Genomic DNA, 24,447 nt, shown 5'->3' on the forward strand with positions numbered 1-24,447 from the left:
GCACCTGCTAGACACTGGACAGGATCTCTACACTGCTTGCCAGGTGGGCACTATGTCCTTTTTATTGGAGGAAATTGGGACTCAGTGGTGAAGTGACCAGATAGAAATGAGAGCCAGGGCCAAGCCTCTGGTCCTCTCTGGGGGCAGCTCTGGGAAGAACGGCGCTGACCTTCTGAACTCTGGCTTTCCCACCCCATTCCCACAGCCATGGCCCGTGTAGGGTCCTGGGTCCCTCCTGTGTCCTCCATGTCCACTGCTTCCTAAGGTGTCCTCCGCCCAGCTCTCGTCCCCAACCACCCATCACACACAGGAGCCCAGCACCTCTCCCGCCCATGACGCTTCTCTGCACAAACTCTCAGGGTCCCTGTTCTAGGTGGCACGAAGCCTGTGGTTCCCAGTGTGGCAGCCAGAGCCTTCCTAACGTCCTGAGTTCCCTCCTCCAAGCTCTCCACGCTGTAGCTTTGCTCCAGCAGGTGCCTGGACTTGCCATCACCATGCGGATGAACCTCCCCCCCAGGACACGAGGAAGCTGTGGGTCAGCAGTGTGCACAGGACACACACGGCTTTTTAGGAGTAATCAACATTAGATCCCAACTCATCCATCAACCTCCCTGGAGCCTTAGAGATGTGATCTCTGATCCCTCCATTTCCCTCCTCTGGGGACAGCACTGAGTGAAAACAGCCATCTCCCTCCTGGGACAGTAGCTCCTGTCTGTTCTCTGTACAGAACTGGATTCTCTGTCTCCCCATGGCTGAAAATCCTTAAACAGCTACTCATCACCCTCCAGATAAAGACCCTCATCCCTAGGGGTGTGACCCCTATGGGACTTTCCAGGTCCATCTTGGGTCCTTCTGCCTCCCACTACACCCACTCTCCTTCAGAAGCCTCCTGTGCTTTGCTTCCTCCTGCCTCAGGGCCTTTGCATGTACTACCTTCCACCTCAAGCACTCTTCCTCTGCACCTTTCCTCTTCTTCATCCTCTGTCTACCGTCAGCCATGCTTCCCCAGGATGCCTCCCTGTTCCAGACTGGGATGGAAGCCCTCAGTGAGGTGTTCCTCTGCTTCCAGTGCATGGCCCGATTCAAGCCATCATTAATTATCTGTGTATGTGATTGATTTATGTCTTCTCTCCATCCAACCCAGGGTTGAGGATAATACCTGGAATGAGGAGGGAAGTCAGAAATTACCTGTTGAATGAATGACCCCAAATGTCCCCAGCTGTGAAGTGGGTCTGGTAAGCACCGCTTAGGTGTCTTGTCGGGGAAAGAGCAAGGGAGGTACCAAACAGTTCAACACTGGTGACACAGAGCTGGGTGTCCTGTCCTGTGGCTGGTTGTTGTTTTTGCCAGTATTAATTTTGTTTTATTTTTTTTGGGGGGGGGAGAATTCAAATGTTATAAAAATTATTTACATACATCCATTCTGAAACAAATTTAAGCTGTAGGAAAAACCCGTAAGTTGTCAAATGAATAGATTTAAATGAATCTTATTTAAGAACACAAATAAGGGCTCATGACAACTTGTTGAAAAGTGGGCTCTGTTTTTTTTTTTTTTTTCTCCCTACTGTAATATCTTTAAGGTCAGGCTGCACAGTCAGGCACAGAACATTATCTTATTTTAAGTGTGTTATACATGAGGACAGACCATATGCACAGCTATGTATAGAACACCAGGCAGAGCGGATTCCAAAACCGTCCTTGCTCACCGCTTCTCCTCACACGTTTCTTAGGAGGGCATCTGATCTAAAAGTGTTTCAAATGCTTCTACCTGAAGGGTTCTTAGTATTTTGACATCAAAGGGAAGTTGATGAGCTCTATTTAACTTGGGGTTCCCATCCTTGGCTTGCTTTTATTGTGAGTTTCGATGATGGACATGGTTTTAACTACCTTTCCGAATCCAGCAGAAAGTACAATACCTTACTTCCAAACTCATCCTAAAATAACACTGCTCTTTTCATCAACACCAGAGATGTGTTGCTGTTTCTTAAGTCTCATCCATGAGGCACGATTCTTACTTCTCTTGGATGGCCCGTGATCTCAAAATGAGACAATCTCATGGGAGCTGCAGAATTAAAGGCCCTGCACATCTTATTTCGTCTCCATCCCCACGGCCCAGGGCATAGGAGATACCCAATCAATACCCTGATAGGAACACGTCAACTTATATTTATTTATTAATTAAACTTTGTACATTAAAACCAATACATGTTTATCTTGGCAGTTTTAGGAGAAATGGAAAAACAAGAAGGAAAAGGAAAGATCATACTATTTGAAGATAGTCTCTATTAACACCTTGCCATATTTCTCCAGGCATTTTTTTCTATGTATGCACATATTTTTTTCTTTCTACAACGTGGCTATACATGCTGTTTGCTGACGCATATTTTATTTTATATACAAATGAATTCCAGGCATGTGTCCCACGTGCCACCACGTACTTCTGACCACGTCATTGGCAGCCATGCATCATTGCACAGTAAGCATGAGCCACAGGGCTGTAACTACCTCACATGAAAACATCACAGAGGCAGCACACATTCTGTTTCTCGGCATTTCAAGAAACAGGACACAATGGTTACCAGGGACGAGTTCAGTGAATGAGGCTTGAATCTAAAATTACACAGAACATGCTTTGGTCTTTCTCTGATGGACCAGGAACATTCTAGAATGACTTTCTATGTAGAAGTAAACACACTTGCCTTTACAAGTGTCACCTCTGTGCAAGCCGATCAAAAAAGAAAACGGTGGCCCTGGTGCTCTGGATGTCAAGAGAGGAAACTCAAACCAGTTTCTTCCATGCCACCCAAGATGGCCCTTTATAATAGAAGTCAATGATTGACATGTTGTTTGTATTTGAAGCTAAAAATTCTGTGAGTATTGAGGCAATACATCGCCATTCTGTTCTTTCCTCTTTATCTGAGAAAACCAGTCCCTCGCTTCAACTCCGTGCCTTTGGTAGGGCAGCTTGGACAAACTGCTGTGAAGATCAGAAGTTTACCTTCAACAACAACTGACCTTGACAAGTGCATGGGATCTTGTCCTAAGACTGGTTTTGAAATTAATTTGCACCTGAGACTCATAATGAAGCCTGCACATATGTCGGTCAGGCTAAGTGCTGGACAGTGCCAGGGATGGCCGTTCATATCATGGTCTATGGGGACACAGTACTTGGTGGCTGTGTACTCTGTGTACCTGGTAAATGATAATTCCTGCTGGTAGTGTGGGGCGCCCCCGACACTCACTCACACATGTGCACACACACACACACTCTCACAGAGTTATATTTCACATATCTTACAACAAATTGTAAAATTCCCCTTGGAAATTGTCAAAAAGCATAAATCAAAATGGATTTCTTCAGAATTCACGATGACTATTGAACATGGTCATTGTAATGGAAAAGACCCAGCAACATCTCCGTCTCCAGATGGGAAGGTCAATAATGAAGCATGTTGGATGATTTACGGCAGTTTTCTCCAAGCCCAGTTTCCCAGCCTGAATCGGCGACCGCATTCTGTAAACTGGTTAGGATATATAGGTCAGGGTAAATACCTGTTCACTTGCTAAAATATCTTTGTCTGTTTGCTGCAACATTTCAGTTAAAATACAGTACTTGTAAGAAAATCTCAGACCCAGAGTTCAGTCTCTGAATACAGCTAATGATATAAAGTAAACATTCATTCCGTCAACTGGAGGTCCCTGGGGATTGTCCAGAGGTGAAGGAGTCACTATTCCATGCCAAAAGCATGACTTAGGGCTACAGCCTGAAAGATGGTGGCAAGGGCTGGGGAGGGAGGGGACGTCTCTTTCCCCCTCCTTCAAGACGAGGGGATCTGTCCAGAGACACAGGGACAGTCCTTGGGTCCTTTGACCTCCCTCCTCTCGGTGCTCAGCACAGTGCCTCACCCAGGACTTTCTTAGGTGTTTGCAGATGAGGAGAGGAAAGGATTTACAAAAAGGGGGATCCGGTCCTGCATGACCCCTAGGAGCCTGAGCCCACGACGATCCTCCGGCTGATGGCTCCGGGCAAGGTGTAGATGAAGAGAACCAGGAAGACGATGAGGATGATGAGGATGAAGCCGATGATGATGTACTTCTTGTAGTTCTTCCAGATGAGGTGGTACAGGCACTTGAAGGGGCTCATGAACCAGGAGAAGGAGGTGTCTGGGCGGCTGGGGGAGGAGAGAGAAATCGGGGAAGGGGGTCGTGTGGGCAACACTCGGGACTCTCGGGCCCTCAGGAAATATCTCTGGCTCCAGATTTCTGGGGACCCCATTTCTGAGCCCTGAGAATGGGGGCAGAGACCACACGTTGCCTGAAGCAGGAACAATCTGACACGGGGTGACAAGGGCCCCCTGTCGCAGCCTAAAGGTCGGTCTGGAGTTACAGCCAGAGACCCCACTGCCCTCCGTCTGTCCCACCATGACCAGCTCTTGTCCCACTTTGGCCTGCAGCCTCCTCCGACCACCTCAGTCCATGATGAGCCCCTCACTCTGAATTCCTAACTCACCTATCGCCTGACGTATTTGTCTCCTGCACTCCAAGAGCCATTTTATGAATCTGTTATTTTTCCCTAAGTAAACAGAAATCTGCTGGAAGGTGTGGCTATGTCTTGCATCTCTTCTGAATTCTCCAAAGTGTTCTTTTACTAAATACTTCTAAATAATGGAGCTAATGAATAACTAAGCACCTGGCGTTCCTAGCACTGTGAGAGATGGAAGGTAGGCCCAAAGGCAAGGCCACTCACCTTGAGACACCTGAAATAGGACACATACAATTTCTGTATTTTATATGCAGATTTCATATCTATAGCTATTCATTTTTTATTAATATTTTCTTTTTTAGTTATAGTCGGACACAATACCTTTATTTTATCTATTTACTTTTATGTGGTGCTGAGGGTCGAACCTCGCGCCTGGCACACGCTAGGCCAGTGCTCTACTGCTGAGCCACAACCTCAGCCCCAGCTATTGACTTTTTAATTGATATGTTATTAAGAATTAAATTCAATAAAGCAACCCTTTTTTTTCATAGTAAATCTACTTCTGGGAATTTACTGATTTACAAAAGGAAAATATCTTCATCATATTATAATTATAGAAAAAAGAAGAAAATTGAATATCTGATGAGGAGGTGACCATCAGGTTAATGTGGGCATTAAGTCTGTGATATATTCCACAGACATTAAAAATCCTACTTAGGACAACTACAGCAATATAGGAAAACTTTTCAGTGAAGGATTAAAAAAACCAAGACAATTCTGTATGTTTGATTCAAGGTCAAGTAGAAAAACCTGTGGACTTCCTTGTGAAATTCATATTCACACGAAACACGGGTAGGAAGAGGATGTGAAAGCAATCTAGAAATGCTGTGTCACCACAGCACAAGGACCTCTCCATTTTCCAAAGTCTCCATTGCTGTCAGGATGGTGTTCAATCGTGGAAACACAGGGCTACACAGGTTTGGTGGCACCGACTGACCGCCTCCTGCTCCCTAGGGAAGCTCCCGAGGACCAGGTGTCCCCTGAGACCAGAGGGGCTGCGGTGGCCCTTCCCCACTCCCACTCCCCACAGCTCCACTCACTTGGGCTTGGCCAAGGGCTCCGGCTCTTTCCGGGCTTTTCCCACAGGATTCTTCTCGGCCTCTTCGGCTGTGACCAGGTGGAACTCAGCTTCCACCTTGCCCTGAATAAAGACAAGAGCTTCATTTCTAGTCAAGAAGACCCGCTAGGGCAATGCGAATCCTAGAGGAAGGGCTATGGTGTCAAAGACGGCCAGCAAGGACTGCGACTGTTCGGCTGATTTTGAGAAATACTGCTTTCTTCCCAGTCTTTGGAGAAAGAAACCATTTTACGAATAAGAAAAGCCCCAGAATGATTTTTTTCTTTTTTTTGTGGAAGGAAAAGCTGGGCACACAGCTACACACTTAATCAGTCAGTGCATTATGCTGCAGGTGAGGATTTAATGGGTGAAGAAATCGCGCTCATGATTAAAAGCAATGAGAAAGGGGACCGAGGACTTGAGTGGCAGGTCCTTTTGCATCTGCGACTCTCTTTCTGTCAGTTCTTAAGAGGAAGTTGGTGGGTGTGGCCCCACATCTACCCAGGGGCTCCTCTGTCATCCTTCATTCCTCTTGTGTCTACACTATTTGCTTTAGAATTACCCTCTTATCCTAGCACCCCTTCCCTCCTCCTGCCTGCTCTATAAGAAACAGCCCCTCTGACTTGAATATTGAGAGTAATGGGTTTTTTGAAAAAACTTTTTAAAATTTATACATATATTTTTAGTTGAAGGTGGACACAGTGTCTTTATTTTATATTTATGTGGTGCTGAGGATTGAACCCAGTGCCTCATGCATGCTAGGCAAGCGCTCTACCACTGAGTCCCAATCCCAGCCTGAGAGTAATGTGCTTTCTAAAAGTGCTTTTCCAAAGTTATTGACAGTGATGCATATCTTGAATCATCAAAATTTGAGACCGGATACCTGCAAAAATCAAGTCATTCTTTCTCGTTCATGCATTCACTCATTACTTTGGGGACCCTCTGTATGCCAGGCACTATTGTAGACACTGGAGATGTAATGACTAAGAAGAATAGAATCCCTAGTCTCCTGAAGCATCTGGTCTGGGTGGAGGAGAGAGACTCGTCCTCCTCCTGACTCCTTTGGCTTCGTCTGTTGAGATTTAAGGTGATACTAGGGAGGCAGATACTGGTAGGGGACTACAGTGTCCTAGAAGTATTTGAGGACATAAGACCACTGCTTGAACTCCTCTCTCTGGATCACACGTGGATCAGACATTATGTAATTTCAAGGCATGGTTGACTTCTCAGCCCAGTGAAAAGTTCTAAGAATCAGCTGGGTCAGTGGTCTTGCCTTAACTAACCCATTCACCCTGAAAAGACAAGGACTGCCCATCGAGCAGGATTGGTTGCTTGATGACAATGTAATTGTGGGAGAAATTAGAAAGAACTGGAGTGAGGTTGAGGAGCAAAAGAGGATCAAGTGGCCGGGTATCTGCATATTAAATAAATGCAGTGGGCTTTTGTTGCAGGTGAAGTTGTGAGTTCAAATCTAGATGTTCTTAACCACCCTTTGGATTAGAACATGACCAAACCCAAACTCAAATGTCCTAAATTCCAGAAAAGTTCCTCAGATGCATGAACATATGCAGTCTCATTCCTATTGAGAAATCTTGGCCTTACAGTCAATGGCTTGCACGTAGAAGCACTCAGGACGTATTTGAAAAGGTGAGAAAGAAAGAAAAGAAAGCTTCTGTTGATTATATTCACTCTTCCACACAGCTATTGAGATGGAGTGACTGCGACAGAACTCTAACTGCAAATACCAGACTTTATTGATTGCTCACTTTGTTCTGGTTCATTTATTCTATCATCTCCCTCGCTCTCCACCCCCCGCCCCCCGCCTTTTTCTCTGGTTCAGCAATGAGCAAGGCAAACGCTGAGCTCCTTCTCATGGGTGGAGAAATCAAGACACAGCAGTCAAATTTTCCAAGGTCACACACACAATAAGCCAACCCACTGGAACCGGAGCCCAGGTCGGTGATACCAAAGCTCATGGCTTCCCTTGTAGCCAGCCGCCTCCCGACTTCTTTATCCATTTGCCTGGCTTTCACTTCTAGGGTTTACGAAAGGCAGAATGAAGCCTGAGGAGCTCTTCCAAGCCTTGGTGACTGGAAGAAATCCAAGAAATGAGCCCAAAAAATCATGGCAGAGGCACTTCTATGGGCAAACAGGATGTATCTCCAGGAGTCCTTAAGAGGTGACCTAAGTGCCACCAAGCATTATTTCATACATGACATGCTTCATCCAGTAGCTCCAATTTGAAGGATAGTCAGTTTAAGAGGAGCTAACCAGTTGCTAGGTTCCAGAATTCTTGGAAGAGAGAATATGCGTAAATCAACAGAACATACATTGGGATCAGAGTCAAAGGATCCCAGCAGCCCCTCTGCCCTAGTGCTCCATGATAATAAGCTCAGTCACAGGCCTTTATAACAGTTGGTGCTGTGTGCCTGGGTCATTCCATCTAAACCATTTGACAACCTGGCAAAGCAGACAACGCTTCTGCCCCATTTTGCAGTCCATGAAACAAGGGTGTGGAAAGGTCTGCTAACTTGGATTTAAAACCAGGATTTGTATCCAGGACCTCTGATGCCAAATCACATTTATCTTCTACTTCATTTGTCTACGTGACCTCTTGTTAAGGAAGAAAAGAGCTAGGCTATTTAAATAGTATGGATTTGTGTACCTTTCCTGAGATGTTCAAGAGAAACTCCATAATCCCTACCATCGCTCTGACATTAGTATGTGCATTTGACCCCCATTATGGGCTGGCCCAGGAGAGCCTAGGGAATGTCACAGCCTAGCATAGCAAGCAGTTGAGTGCACAGGAGTTAGACAGGTCTGCACTGAAGACAGGTTTGCTGTGCAAACCTGAGTGAGCTACCGGTCTTCTTTAAGCCTCACTGTCCTAGGGGTATTATTCGTGTGTACCCTATTAGGTTTGAAATATAAGTGAAATAACACATTTACAATGCTTAGCCTGGTGCTTGGCAAATAGAAACATTTTAAAAAATGAAAGCTGCTACCTTCGGCACTGTTTCATCAACAGACATGTCTAATGGAAAATATCTCTGCTCATACAGAAAATGCCCAGAGAAGACCCACAGACCTGCTTCTTACAGGAAAACGTAAAGTAAAAGAAGGCAGACAGTATTCAATTAATTTTGCCTTTGGCACAGAAATCATCTGTGGTTATTCTGGAGAGCCCTGCTACAGCCTCTCTGCCCTGCCTGGGTGGTTGCAAAGAATTTACTGAGCATCAGGAAGGCAGAGAGGAGGGTATAACTGCCACATTCTGATAGATACCACGCCTGGCTGCAATCTCTCCACACAGAGCATTCTGTGTCCCGTGCCAATCATCAGTATTCAGCCTAGCAGCAAGTAGAGATCTAAAGCTAATAATAGCCTCCAAATGTAATTTAAAACCAGGGCTAGAAAAACGTGGGCAGTTTGAGATACTAGCCATTAACCTAAGGACATCTGCGGATGGACGAAAATGATAAGGCAAAATCATGGGTTTATTTTGTCACATTTGTTATCAATGAGCTTCAGACTTCACCGTGACTAGATAGTGGACACCCAGGGAAGCTGAGAGTGAGCTCTCTGATTGGAAACCCTTTCCTCAGCAGCAATTATCAAAATGTAGCCATCACTGGTATTACATGGGGTGTCCTCCAGCATCAATGGTGGGATGTGTGTGGTTCAAATTCCTTTAGGAAAAGGAATACGTGTGTGTGTGTGTGGTGTGTGTGTGTTTGTGTGTGTGTTTGTGTGTGTGTACACGTCTATACACACATCCATGCACATATAGATATGTGCATACATACATACACATATGCATGTATGTATGTGTGTATTGTATAGTCATACCCTGAACTTGGAATTCCATTCTGGATAGCTGAATTAAAGAAATGACTCAAAACTCAGAATAAAGCTTTGTGTACAAAGCACAGTCACTCTTGGGGACGTTCAAATTGTCTTATTTGCCCTAAATGAGGTGTCTCAGACTCCTCTTGGATTTATCTGCCCTGGTTCTGAAGTCAGGCCCTTTTCCAATGATCCCAGGCTTCCTTTAGTAGGAGCTAGTAATTAGAATCCAGGATCCATGGGCTGGGGGTGTGGCTCAAGCGGTAGCGCGCTCGCCTGGCATGCGTGTGGCCCAGGTTCGATCCTCAGCACCACATACAAACAAAGATATTGTGTTCGCCAAAAACTAAAAAATAAATACTAAAAAATTCTCTCTCTCTCTCTCTTAAAAAAAAATAAAATAAAAAATAAAAAAAGAAACCAGGATCCAGAGGTTTTAGGAGGTTTCTTGGTATTGGGTGATTTTGGTTCTAAGTTCTTTCAGTGGACAGAGCTGGACAATATATTTAAAAAAAAAAAATCAAAAAATCCATAGTGATAGAATAAAAAAGCAGGAGACAAAAATCCCATTTTCTATTATTGGAGGTGACTCTTATACCAACTCTATTTTTTTTTAGTTAGTGCATTATAATTTTACATAATATTGGGGTTCCTTTTGATGTAATTATACAAATATAAATGTAATTTGCTCCCATTCAGTCCCTAGTACTTCCCCGTTCCCTTCCCTCCTCCCTCCCCATTCCCTTTCCTTTGCTCTACTGGTCTTCCTTCTATTTATAGTTTTGTAAAAGTTAGTTCTTTATAGATATACATAAAAATAACATTCACTGTGGCGTATTTACACAATGGAGTTTTACTCAGCCATAAAGCAGAATGAAATTACTGCATTTCCTGGTAAAAATGGATAGAAGTAGAGAACATCATGCCAAGTGAAATAAGCCAGACCCAGAAAGTCAAGGATTGAATGTTTCTCTCAAATGTGGGAAGTTGCACCATGTCTTGATTCTAAAATTTGGGAATTAAGAGATATAATTAAACATTTTATCTTTTATGACTGTAGGGAAACTCTTTATAATAGATGATTGCCAACTAATTAATGGAGAAAGAATAATAGAATTAGATGATAGATATAGATGAATGGACAGATGAATGGAAGGAAAGAAGGAAGGACAAAAGTTAGGAAGACTTAGGGAAATCATTTTAGCTCACCAGTGGTTACTAAAACACTGGGTGAGAGGTGACAGCACAACAGGAATTCCCCACCATGCCAAAATGTTACCCGATCATTTACTTGCTTCATGCCAAGGGGAAATGCTTTACAACGAAGAGATCTGTGCTTACCATCACCACCAAGCAAGCACATAGCATCACATCAGTGAGACCACTGGAGGGTGTGTGACTCTGACCTGGTTCAACAGGAAGTGAACATATCACCTATTATGTGTTCTGGCCAAAGGTGTTTAACTGCAACCTGAAAAAGCTGTTGTATCTAACCTCCAGTTCACAGGAGATGTAGGGATAGGGAATAAGATAAGCAACAGCATAAGAAAACAGCCAGATAAACCAGGCCTAGCTCACCACAAAGTCAATGTCATAAAAAAAAAGTCAGAGGACTATTCTAAAATAAAATAGACCAAAGAAATATAATAACCAGAAGCAACATGTGAACTAGGAGTGAATCTTGTGTGGAAAGAGAAACAGCTATAAGAGACATTTAGGGGGCAACAGGATATTCTCCTTATAGCGGGAGAAGTGAACATGATGTGGATATATAATTGTATTAGGCAGTCATCACTAACTCTCAGATGTGATGGTGGCCCTGCAGGAGGTGGTCAGTCATGATCTACGTGGCTGATGGCTATGTCGGAGAATGTCTGTGCTACTAGGAGATGCCTGTGAGAGTATTTAGGGGTGAAGTAACATAATATCTACAACTTACTCTTACGTAGTTCACCAAAACAAACAAAAAACCCAAAAAACCCATACATAAACACATCCAAATATTCAAACCTACATAAAAATAAATAAATCAACATATTAGCAAGGGTTGAATCTTGGTGGTGGATCTATGGCTGCATATTGGCCTCCTATTCGTTCAACTTCTCTGTATAGTTCAATTATTTTAATTAAAAAAATCTCAGGGGGAAACCCAGTGATTCAATGAAGACATTTCTATCTTGAGAATATAAAGAGTTAATAATAATATAGATGGTATAACGACAGGGAGCGCTCATGAAAACACTGAATGAAACAAAATAACAAAGATACAATTTTTGAAAGTGGAATAATGATGCCTATCTAAAGGCAACCAAAATCTCAATGCAACCAAAATCTCAAAGTATGGAAATAGCCTAATCATGAGCCATGGTTTTCTTCAGATGGTGTGCAGATGAGTGCTTTACTTCCTTCCTCCCTTTTTGTGCTTTTAAAATTTCCTATCAATGCATAATACACAATCTTAAAAATCGTGTTCCTGTAAATCCCTCCCTCTCTGCCCCTGCGGAATCTGAGGTTGCCTCCTATTATTTGCCCATCTGCCTGTCACCAGCCTCCTCAGCTAAGCTGTGAATGTCTAGATGCCAGGAAGGAATTCGCCCCAGTCACTCTCCAACCCTGGTGCCAGCGTCTGCGCCTGGAGCCCCAGGAGATGCTGACAACTGGTTCCCACACAAACCAGAGGCACAGAAATCTCCTTTTCACTTTAGTTATTGATGTTCCTGTTGGTTTGTGAGATTCGCCTGTTCAAAACTATTAGTAAATAGCAGACTTAGTATGTTCTTGCCACACAGAATCTGCCATTTAAGTGTCACAACTGCTCTGTGAGATGCAGACTTTCATTTTGTGTTTGTACAGGTAAGGAGGCTCAGGGAGGTGCATTGCCTGTGGCCAGACAGCTGGTCAATGGAGCCAGGCTTTGCCCCTGATTGGCCTTGAACCTGCAGCCCACTCCCCTGGGGTCAGTGAGCAGTCACTCCCCTTCCCTTTCTCCCCGACTCTGGCAACCACTAAGGTATTTTCTATGGATTTCCCATTCTGGACATCACAGATGGAATCAGACATCACTTAGCCCTTGGTGACTGCTTTCACTGGGCAATGTTTTCAAAGTGTCAGCATTTCCTTCTTTGTTGTGGCTGAATGCTACTCTGTTGTATGGATAGACCTTTATTTATTTATCCATTCATCAGCTGATGGACATTTGGGTGTTGCGCTTTTAGTGGGTGTGAATGCTGCCGCTATGAATGTTGACAACGCTGGTTCTTTAAAAACTCTATACTGCTAAATCCACCAGGCACATCTCCGTTGCTTCTTACGTAACCACTCAGGAGCACTTGGCACAGTGACCCAGCTGCCCTTCTCAGAGACTGGCCTCGGCTCATTTTCTTCCCCTTCCTCCTCCATCTCTGCTTAGTCCTCTGCCTCTTTTCTCAGTTTTGACCCCTCCCGCCCACTGCCCACACAGCATTCCAAGGTTCTCATGTGAGCCTCTCCCCTCACCTTCCTGCTGGACACCACTCAACGGCTTCCCTTTAGGATGAAGTCCACACTCTCCACGTGGCCTGAGAGGCCGGCTCTGGTGTCCTTGCTGCACTCTGGTGGTAGGAGATTCTAGTCTGTTTGAAGTTTAGTTTTTCCCAAGCAACAAACTTTGCGTCTCCTGCCCGTCCGCCCGTTCCTTCTCAATGGCTCCCTTTCCATTCTTCAGGTCTCAGCCTGGTTCACAGTCACACAGAGTCCAACCCCCCATCCCCTCACCCCCGGCCGCCATATTGGATGAAGTCCCACCCTGGATAAGCTCCCATTCAGCACTTGGGGCCTGCCCAGCTTGTTTCTGTTTTCTCCTTGGTGTGGGTGGCTTTGCTTGTGTGTGTCATCGGCTTTAGACTATAAGCTTCATGACAGAAGAGACCTTGTCTGAATTCCTGTATTTTATTCCCAGGGCCTATCCTTTAATAGTTGCTCAGTAGATATTTTTGGATGAGTTAAAGAAACAAAGGCCTGGGAGATGAAGTCAGATGGAAGAGCAGAAGAGTCTGCGTATGTTAGACGAGCTCTAAAGGGTTAAGAAATGCCATGATGACGGCAGTTAAATAAGCATTCACATAGAATTGCTGCTTATTATTGTGCAGAAACCAGAATTATGTCAACAGGTCAGAATTTGGATTTCCGGACGTGGTGACCCCATTTTCCCACCTGGTTCGGTGTTCTGCCGATCCTGGCCCATGGGTGGCCAGCTTTCCAGATGGGCTACACGTGACCTCCTGGTCACGCTGGGCTCATCACTGTTCCTGCACCTGAAGTGCACGTCACTCTGTTTCATCTAGAAGGACCTATCATTGTCCTCTGTTCTTGAAAAAATCATGCTCAACTCGGCACGACCCCCCAGAGATAATCAGATCCCTCTCTCCTCTCCGTTCCTCCTTGGCATTTTGTACCCAGATCATTTCGAGTACAACTGCGTTGTGGACACATTTGTCCCTCTCATGGGACTCAGAGCTGTTTGAGAATGGAGCTCGAGACTAATTCATTTCTGAGTTTCTTCATTCATCTGACAAATACTGACTGCGCATCTATCAATGTGCTAAGCCCTGAAGCCCAGAACCAGCTCAGAGGCTCAGCCTGGTGGGCAGTAAACCCTCATGGAGTACTGGAGGATCCAGGAGGGTTGCACCTGGCTGGAGTCGCAGTCTCTTCACCCCTATCATCAGTCAGAGGGGATTAGATTGAGAGTGGAGGAAAGAGAAAAAAGTCCCAGAAAACATAGTACAACTAGACACCATAGACCTGGAGTTGCCACCACCCAGTGAGGTACAAAGAGAACCCTGTTTCCCAACTACTGACCCTGCAGCAGGGAGATCAGCTGGCAGCAGAGCCAAGAGCCCAACCTCCTGGTCACATGAGTCATCCCTCCATGGAGCAATGAGGGGGTTGGGGAAAAGGCAAGAAAGACGTCCTTCCTGATATTGGTGAAGGGTCCGGACCCCCTACAGTGCCTGCAGGACGGACCAAGTTGGCAATTCAGGGAAAGGATAAATGCCCTTCTGCTTACCCTCCTGGGGAGGTTTTAAAAGGATGGATCAATTTTTAAATCAAGTCTAGTGAGGGCTAAAAAGACAAGGTAGTTACACTGAAATGCTACATTACTCAGGACTTCATGCATAATTTTGAAAGATGTTGAACAAAAATTAATGCCAGCGCAGAAGTTCAGGCCCAAATGATAGAAAACCACCAACGCAGACAGGCATCCAGTCAAGCAGGCTGAGATGTGAAGGCTTAATGCAGCCAGAAAGCTCTAAGAGTTCTGCTTCTCAGCGGAGGTTGTGCTTAAGGGGCTCCACGTCAATTCAAAGCGCTTAACTTTTGAAGTTCACCAAATGACTCAATAAAAGCGTGATGTCCCCTGACTGCCCCCCACCCCACCTCCTACCGTCGTCACTTACCGTGAGCTCTTTGCTTTTAGCAAAAGGCCACCAGCCCCGCACACGCTTCTGCTGGAATATAGAGATCTTGTTCTCCTCCTTGGCGTTTTCAAACTTGGAGAGATCGCAGGCTTTGGCCGATTTGGCAGCTCGAGGGAAACTGTTGAGGTTCATTTCTAGGGAGCCTGTGAAGAGAGGCCCAGGACGGTTGTGGAAAACTGAAAAGTTCCGGAAGGACTTTTCTTTTCCTGTTTTTTTTTTTTTTTTTTTTTTTTGGTTCTGGGGTTGAACCCAGGGGCACTCTATAACCAAATATACCCCTAATCCTACTTATTTTATTTGAGATGGAGTCTCTGTAAATTGCTCAGGCTAGCCTTGAACTTGTGATCCTCCTGCCTCAGCCTCCCAATTAGCTGGGATTACAGGCGTGTGCCACTGTGCGCATCTGGAATGACTATTCAGTCACCATCTGCACTCGCCAGTTCACTCACCAGTCATGTGATGGGTATAATGAGGGAGGTCATAGGTGCCAGGTATCGGGAGAATAAACATGACCATGTCGGGTGCCATCGAGGAATCAATGACATGCTTGCAGATAGAAGACGAGGCAGAACTACAGTATGTGGCTTTCAAGCCTCAGCTTGGGTGTCTTGGCTACTGGGCACCTTCCCTGCTCTGCCAGTGGACGCCCTGGGGCTGGACGACATGCCTTAGCTTCCTCCTCTTCAGCACTGATGCCCTGAGAGAGGTCCCCCACCCACTGCCTCCCCTTCCTCTTGGAGCCCACTCCTCCTCCAGCTCAAGGCCAAGTTCTCTGCCTTTGTGTCTGCTCCCAGGACAGACACCAGACCTTAGTGGGGTCTCTATAATATTTCTTCAGAGTAAAATGAAGAGAATCCTAGATGTTGCTTTAACAATTTTTTTTCCTATTAGAAAGTAATATTTGTAAATTATGGAAATTTTAAAGCATGCAAAAATTTGAGAACAGAAAATGTTTCCATAGTTCCATTCCCCCAAATTGGCTACAGCTTTCTGTATGGTCAGTTATTACTACTAGCTCCCTCTCCCTCCTCTCCCTATGAATTTCTCTTTCATATATATATATATATGATAATAGAACATATTTTACAGAAATCGGATTTTTTTCACACTGTTACTTAATGCATCCTGTACAATTTTCCAACATATTAAATATTCCAGTATTTTTTAATGGTTGCAATGTTATTGAGTGCTTACTATATTCAAGCCACTGTGGTTTGTTCTTTTATTTATTTATTTTTTGGTAGTGCTGGGGAATGAACCCAGGGCCTTGTGTACTCGAGGCAAGCACTCTACCAACTGAGCTATACCCCCAGCCCGAGGTTTGTTCTTTAATTACATTGTCACATTACAGCTTCACCACCCTCTGACATATACAATAGTTCTATTCCCATTTTGTAAAGGAGGAAGATAGGCACAGAGTGGACCTAAGAATTCCAAGTTTAACCACCTTTTAGTGATAGAATAAAAATCAGCTTATGTCTATTTGAAGGTGTAGTGGTCCATCATACAGTTGCCCCACAATTTATTTAGCCAATTGTATCATCATAGCTGTTTAGGCTGTTTCCAATTTCTTCCTATCATAAATAGCACAGAAATTATTATCCTTGTAACTGAATTAGACACAGATCTCCAAAAACTGGAACAGAACCCTGAACATTAATATGTGCTTGATGAAGCCACTGGCTTACCCAGGAAGTCATCTGAGGACAGCCTTTCAAAATCCCAAACCTGCAGCACCAACACAGCTGGAGTCTTACACTCCATCTTCTCTAAGGAAAAGATATTCTCCCTCTTGGTAATGACCATTTGCTTCTCAGCTGGGAGATACTGAAACGGAAACAGGAAGCGCCAGTTGAAGTTCCCTTCTCCTGTGAGGGAGTTGTAGTGCACGTCTGTCTCCTGCTTGTCATCCTCCAAACCCTTTATCCACCTGAATGAAGAGTAAAGCAAAGTTCAAACACTCGGAGACATGATTCAGGCATCAGTATGATCAAGAGGTTCAATATGGCCACAGCTTTAAAATTATCTTGTGATTAGGCCAAATGGAAGTTTCCACTGAAATTTAAAAGAGGAAAAGAGGTATCAAAGGGCTTGGAACAGACCTAAGACTCACTTCACCCTCAGGCAGGGTGGGGAGTGTCTTCCATTTTTTGGGCACACCTGAAACCCCATGTGATCAAGATGGAAAATTCAGGAAATAGGAAGTGAAAGTATAGTCTGAACCCATTGCCCTGGGGACCCTCTTTGTAAGGGTCTCATCTCTGTACCAGAGTGTTAGAACAAGATTGCACACTACTCTGAGCCCTCTAGAATTGGGCTGGATGAGACCTGAGCTCAGGCCTGTTTTATCCCCCTCCTCTCTGGCCCTGGGAGTCCAGCGGCCCTGGATCCGTGTGGCATGGAGCATATGGGTGCTACCTGTGGCCACCTGGGTTCCAATCCTGGCTCTGCTGCCTACTAACTGTGCAGCCATGGATAAGTTTTCTAACTTCTCTGTGTTGTTTCATCTATAAAATGGAAGCAGTTACAGTATCTGGTTCACAGGGCTGTGAGCTAATATCTGTAATGCGCTCTGGGGTACTCCAAATTCTCTATCTTGTTCTTTCTTAGTATTATCTGGTTTCCTCCTCCATGCCCAGCGTTATATAAGCTCTGACTAACAAATGTTTCCCTAGGACTTTATCCGTGGTGAATTAGTTAATTCAGAAAAGTAAGTACTTTTTGCTCATGCTAAATGGCAATCCAAACCACTTGCTTTCAGAAAGCAGAGGACTCTCCTACCCAGGGTAGGGAAGGGGAGGCAAGACCCTTCCTTTCATAGAGCAGTGATACCACTTGGGTTATGGACCCAATTATTTAGCTAAATAAAGAAAAAAATGGCAGAAAGATACAGCAGCGTGAGACAGGAGGGTCTGGGACAATATCTTGCACTACTGAGCTACTAGTGGGAAAATATGCTTTTAAATCACTGAGAAGTGAACAGCAGGGTAGAAGGAAGACCAGAAGAGGGTGTTGCTACAAAGGCTAGGCTAAAAAAAACCAGTGTGTTTCAAAAGGATGTGGTCAGTTATGTCAAGTGCTCCATAGAGGACAATAAGGTAAAGGCATTAAACCCAAACGGGACCATTAGGGTCAGAAAAGTGGGGAGCCCGGCCCTTTAGTGAGGGCTGCTTTGGAGGAGTGTTGGGGAGGAAGCCAGACTGGCGTTGGGTGAGAAGCTGGTGGAGGCCAGGAAAGGAAGAGAACAGGTATAAACATCTGTTTCTGTTCACATTAGTGGGCCAGGGTTCTGGAAGCCTCAATCTGAACTCCCCCAGAACTGTCCATGTTGTGGGCCATGATAAAATACCTTTTTACAGGACCCTTGAGTCTTTCCTGAACTGGCGATCAGAAAGCAATTTCAGAGAATCCCAATTCTGCCTTTTAAACTATTGTTTGAGTCATGCTACTTCTATTGCTCCTTCTTGGTTAATATTCAACTCACTCTTGTATCCTTGTCCTGAAAAAATGAGAATTTTGAACCACTGATCATGTTTTGACTGCCGAATGCTTGGATAATACGCATTCTGAAGACGGGACATTCCCTACTTGGGAAAGGCCAGAGGATTAGCATGAGGCTAGGATGGGTTTACTACTTCCGAGATGAGTTTTATTAAAGTACAAATTTAAATTATTTTTAAAAAATTCTCTACCACCTCATCCCCTTCTCTGACTAGGGCTAAAAGGAAGCAGGGTAAAGATGTAAAAAAAGACCATCAGATGCTTCATTCCCTGGGTCAATAGGTTGGTATCTCATTTATCAGTAGCACTAGCAAATGGGCAGGTCTAGGTTTAATTTTTAATTTAATTTTACAATCTGCTAGACCGATTCATCTTTCAATGATCGCAGCTCAGATCTCTGCTGTTTTCTGTTTAAAGGTCCATAGACCTTGAATGTCACTTAAAAGGTTTAAGTATCCAACATCCAATCGAAACATGTTTATGTAATGAAATTGACTAAAATATTTTTGTAAGATAATAATTCTTAACAAAGTGACAAAATAAGACAAATGCTGCTGCCATGAGATGTGGGTGTAGCATCTTCCACAAGGTAGAGCCTTTGCTAGGGATTAAAGGGGTGAGGAGAGGGAGGAAGGAAGAACGGGGTTTGCTGAAACACTTACCCTTTAACATAAATATCACTGGATTTTTGGCCTGTGAAGATATTTTCATCCTCCAAAATGACGTCTTCAGTGTTCCAGATAGTCACCCTCAACTCGTACCTGGGGTGGGGGGAAGGCAGCATCAGGTAGATGACCTTGAAAACTGACTCAACTGGTGTCTGTGATTCTAGTGCCGCCTTTGGTCCCTGGGCATCTTTATATCTGCTAACTTCAGAAATATCAGACTCAAGGTCTCGGTTCCATCAGAACTGCGTATCCTGGCTGGAGAGCTCAGACTTGCCAAGGGCATGAATTGCTCTGAGCAGACCCTCCTTCTCTTAAGAGGCAATTTTCACATGAGGAACTGGAAGATCAGAAGCCGTCATTTCAACCACCATCACCTACTCCCTGCTGTAAAGGGGCAGGTGGAAATTGAGGTATGGGTGTAGGTAACCTATCAGACACCAGATCAAAGGCCACCACTGTTCAGTCTGCCACCTCGGCCTCTTCTCCTAAAGCTGGGGTGCCGCACGCTGGCTTACCCTTTGGGTTTCCTTGGTGAAATGTCAACGGGGGGTCCCGGCTGAGGCATATCCTTGGGAAACATGTCCACCCACATCTGCAGGCGGCCCTTGTTAGGAAAAGAAAATCATTAACTTTGGGAGAGGGTGGGGTCATAGCTAATTGACCACGAGCACTTTTAACAGATCCCTTTATTAGAAAACGAGTATTGGGCTTAGTGTGGTACCTTTGTACATGTGTAGCATATGTGTTAATAAAGACAGAACTGAAGTTTTTATTAGGAATTAGATCATATTTTAACAGGAGAAGGGTGGGCAGATCCTTACTGAGCAGGTTCTATGTAGTAGACACAGTGTTATGTGCTAATATACAGTGAGTTCTTGCAATACCCCAGAGAGCGCACCACTACTCCCACTTGGCGGATGAGAAGACTTCATGCCCACACTCACTCATGGCCAAGTAGTGGAGTCCTGATCCAGCCCTGTCTGTGACCTTAGAAACCCTGCTCTTTCCACACATTCCCAAAGATCAAGAAGGGGACAATACTATCTCCCAGAAAGACCATGCTTCATGTTTCCAATGTACCTCCGCATCCTTTATCTCTGTTAACATCCACCCCAGGCACGCTTCCACTTCACAGACAGAGGCTTAGAGAAGTCAATGGAACGAGCTGAAGTTCTATGGCTAATTAGGGTCAGTTTAGGGCCTTCTGTCCATTGCCTGGAACTCTCCCCTGTGGCCAGAGACTTCAGAGTACCTCAGGAGAAGCTCCGTGCCTTCCATGCTCAGCTCTTGTGTGTATTATATACACTCATCAGCTCAGGCAAGAGGACGAGAGTGTGACAAGGGCTGGGGACAACCAGGGGAAGTTTTATAAGGAGATGGAAATCCACTGGTGTGTGAAGGATGTGAAGGATTTGGGTAAGAGGGAGGATTTGGCTAGGAGAGAAAAAAAGCTTTCAGAAGATGAACAATGTAAGCAAAGGTTTCGCATTTGGGAAGAACACTCAATGGAGTCCTAAGGAAAATTGGTACAATTTCTTGTGTAAAGGTGCGTTAACTTTCAACCTAAATCAAAAAGCCACATCTGACAGGAAAAAAAAAAAAAGGATCCGTTACCAACACATCTCAAACATCTGGAGTTGAATTTCAAAAAGACAATCAGCTTCTACAGCTGATAATGGTTCACTCTTTCAAATGGACCAGCCCCCCATCCCCACTGTCCCTGGACACTGCTGGCCCTTTACCCTGGAGCTCACGTGCCTGGCCTGTTACACAGTGAGTGAATCCCAAGCTGGGACAGGAGCCACCTGGGCTGTGAACAGAGCACAGGGGAGGGACTCACATGGCCTGTGTGACATCCCAACTCTACACTTGCCAGCCAGGAATCATGGAGCAAGTTACAGCCTCTCTCAGTTTCAATCTCCTAATCTTAAAAGTGGGGATCACTTTATAGGAGCCCATATGGGGCTGAATTAAGTACAAAGTCAGGTGAACCACCAATCCTTGTTTGTTTAGGAAAATCCTGATGTGTGTCCCTTGTAGCAGTTTATTTACTAACGGTGCCCTCAGTCATTCAAGATAGCCCTAGTTTGGATAAACAACTCTATGGTCATCCCTGAACGGGCGAGAGGATTTGTATTAAAGATCCTGCTCATGGAAGGCTCTTCACCAAGTTGGTCTTGTCTTTCTTCTCACTCCTAACCTTGCTGTGTGGTTTGGTTTTTTCCACACAGTTTCTTCTTGCCAATTCTTCAAGATAAGCCATCCTCTGTTGCTTCTCCAGGAAAACTTCGTGTGTGTGTGTGTGTGTGTGTGTGTGTGTGTGTGTGTGTGTCCCTGTTCACATGCCCAGGGGAGAACCTAAATCAGATATTAGACAAGGTCTGAGGTGTGTCTGATGAGTTTCAAAGTGTCAAGATTTATCACAGAGTTTGAGAACTCAAATCATAAAATGGAAAAGTACTAACAAAGCCAACACTGGCTCCAACTTCTGCATAACCGGCATTTGGGGCTAGATGTTCTTTGTTTTTGCGGGGGTGGGCGGGGGCATCCTGTGCATGGTGGGATGTTTGATTTAGCAGCATCCCTGCCCTTCCACCCACGAGAGGCCAAACATTTTTGGTTGTTGGAGGTGGGTGCGAGCTTCTGGCATCTATCTTTAGATTCCCCCTACACACATTACTCTAGGACACTGGAGACTAGTTTTTAGGGACAACACCACACCCCTTGGGGACAAGCACTCCTACGGGGGCCAGGCCCGTCTTGCCAGTACCTGCTCCATTCCTGGCTTATCCTTGTGGTAGAGCGGCCGAGTTTCTATGTGCTCGGGAACCAGCCTGCACCCCACCTCTGGGATATCCTCCCAGGAGTGGAGAACCTTGAGGGCCAAGTGCTCATAGGACTCCACCATCTCCTCTGCAGGGAAGGACACAGAGAAAGAGACTCGTCAGATGGTGTTCCCAAAAGGAGGCAGCAAGGGACGTCCATGCCCCCTTAACGCTTCCTTTAAGGATCATTTATAAAAATACAGAGAAAAGACAGCAAAGAGAAAAGGAAAGGGGAAATGGAGAAAAAGAGGGGGAGGAGAAAGAGGAGAGAAATGGGAGGGTTGACAAGGAACTCAGAGAGCCACAGGGGTCCTGGCACAGGGGCTCCATCCACCCACTAAGGCAGAGTCCTCCAGGATGCATGGATCACAGCGTGGCTTCAGGCGACGGGAGAGGACGTGCCTTGGGAATGTGAAACTGTTGGTAACTCCACAGTGACAGGGCCTCCGGTCAGCGCAGCCCTAAGCAAAGTGGTGACCATATGTGCTCCTAGAGGTGTCTTGTTCTCATTACTGTTGGGCGCGCCCTCACACCAACACCCACTGTTATGGTTTAGATATCAGGTGTTCCCCAAAAGCTCACGTGTGAGACAATGCAAGAAGGTTTAGAGGAGAAACGATTGGGCTATGAGGGTCTTAATCCAATCAGTGAATTAATCCCTGGTGGGATTAACTGAGCGGTAACTGGAGGCAGGTGGGGTGTGGCTATGGGCCATATATTTTGTATTTGGTAAGTGAAGTCTTTCTCTGTGCTTCCTGATCATCATGGGAGCTGCTTCCCTCCACCACACTCTCACCTCCATGATGTTCTGCCTCACCTCAAGTCCCGAGGAATGGAGCTGGCTGACTATGGATGGAGACCTCTGAACCTTTGAGCCATAAATAAACTTTTCCTCCTCTCAATTTTAATTGAGAGGGTCTTTTAATCACCAAAAAAAAAAAAAAAAAAACTGACTAAAACGTTCATCACTGGAAAGGGTCTCTGATTGTCATTCTACCAAAGGAGGTAACTTACTTATGATAAAAATAGCAGCAGGAAGAATACTCACAATATAAGACAAAAATAGAGAAAATAAAATCTTTACAAAGCTTAGGAAGGACCACAGTTGATTAAGAAAAATTGAATTTGGCTTTTTAAAAGGAGCCATAAAATAAATCTCCCAATGGCAGGCAGTAAGTACAATCAATAAAAAGTTGACAGGCACAAACAAAATTAATGGATGAAATCTTTGTCATAAAATTTAATCAGTCAGGAACTGACCCCCCAAACATAAATCTAGCCAGGTGCAGTGGTGCACATCTGTAATTCCAGCAGCTCAGGAGACCGAGACAGGAGAATGGCAAATTCAAAGCCAGCCTCAGCAATGGCAAGATGCTAAGCAATTCAGTGAGACCCTGTCTCTAGATAAATGGGCTGGGGATGTGGTTCATTCACGGAGTGCCCCTGAGTTCAATCCCCAGTAACCCCCCTCAAAAAAACCCCATGATTTTAGATTTATAGTGGGCAAAAAGATCATTATTTAATAATAAAATATAGAATACTGCCCAAGAATTAACTTGACTTTAGAATATATTGTGAAATGTATTGTTTTCAACAGAAATCCATCCATATGTTATTAATACACAGTTTCAATATCAATAACTTTGCATGTAAGAACCTAGGATTTGGGGAGACTAAAGTACGAAGCAAAAAGAAACGTTAGTACCAAAATTATGGGGCTCAATAGGAACCAACATACCCTGTATTGTGTCCTTAATTGAGCCCTTTGCACCAAAAGTACTGAACTGTTCTAGAGTGGCAGTAATGTGCAGATGTGACAGTAAAAAGTTGTTCCCTATCATTAAAGCAAAGGTGGATTTTTTTTTTTTTTCATTCTGAATACATGGAGTTTCTCTAGGAACTTTCTGGCATGTCCTATGATGCTTGTGTAGAAATCCTACTTGTTGATATTGAAATAAGATAGTTATGGGTACAGCATTTATGGGGTAATCAATTGTATCCAATTATTTATATAATATTAATTTTAAGGTTACTGTCTCTATTCTGACCTGATCCTACCTTATGATCTATATTCTAGAAATACAAAAAATGTGCAAAAACATGGCTAAGGAACTTGTAATTAATGCTACAATTAGTTAATGGTCACTACAAAAATGAGCAGGATGTAGCTAAAAATAGCCTAATCATGAAATGCAATATTATCAAAATAAACCAAATATTGATAATAATTGTTCAATAATGGAGTATTATCAAAGAACAAAGCAGAATCATCATAATCCATTGGAAATAAAGAAAAAGCAGCGTAAAAGGTGAAAAATTCATGTGATCTGAAGAGAAACCAGAGTATGAGGCTCAGTGGCAGAGCACTCATCTAGCAAGTGTGAGGTACTGGGTTCAATCCTTAGCACCACATAAGAATAAACAAAATAAAGGAATGCTGTCCATCTACAACTACAAAAAAATTTTTTTAAAAGCAGGGTACAAAACTACGGCATGTTTCCAGTCCTTTAAACATGTAACGTATTATACACAGACAAACCCACACAGA

The 24,447-nt window shown here is 44.4% G+C and overlaps 1 protein-coding gene across 1 annotated transcript in view; it reads right to left on the bottom strand.

Annotated features, from left to right (window-relative positions):
• Positions 1-3,263: 3,263 nt before the first annotated feature.
• Fer1l6 (fer-1 like family member 6) overlaps positions 3,264-24,447 on the bottom strand; it is a 112,262-nt gene continuing 91,078 nt past the window's right edge. The window contains exons 34-40 of the mRNA XM_005316362.4: positions 21,845-21,987; positions 19,590-19,678; positions 19,069-19,167; positions 16,594-16,835; positions 14,885-15,048; positions 5,584-5,684; positions 3,264-4,172 (exon numbers count right to left, since the gene is read on the bottom strand). Coding sequence (XP_005316419.3) covers positions 3,983-4,172; positions 5,584-5,684; positions 14,885-15,048; positions 16,594-16,835; positions 19,069-19,167; positions 19,590-19,678; positions 21,845-21,987 — 1,028 coding nt within the window. The 3' untranslated portion in view covers positions 3,264-3,982. The remainder of the gene's footprint in view (positions 4,173-5,583; positions 5,685-14,884; positions 15,049-16,593; positions 16,836-19,068; positions 19,168-19,589; positions 19,679-21,844; positions 21,988-24,447) is intronic.

Source organism: Ictidomys tridecemlineatus, chromosome 7, assembly GCF_052094955.1.
Source record: "Ictidomys tridecemlineatus isolate mIctTri1 chromosome 7, mIctTri1.hap1, whole genome shotgun sequence".
In the NCBI taxonomy this organism is placed as follows: Eukaryota; Metazoa; Chordata; class Mammalia; order Rodentia; family Sciuridae; genus Ictidomys; species Ictidomys tridecemlineatus.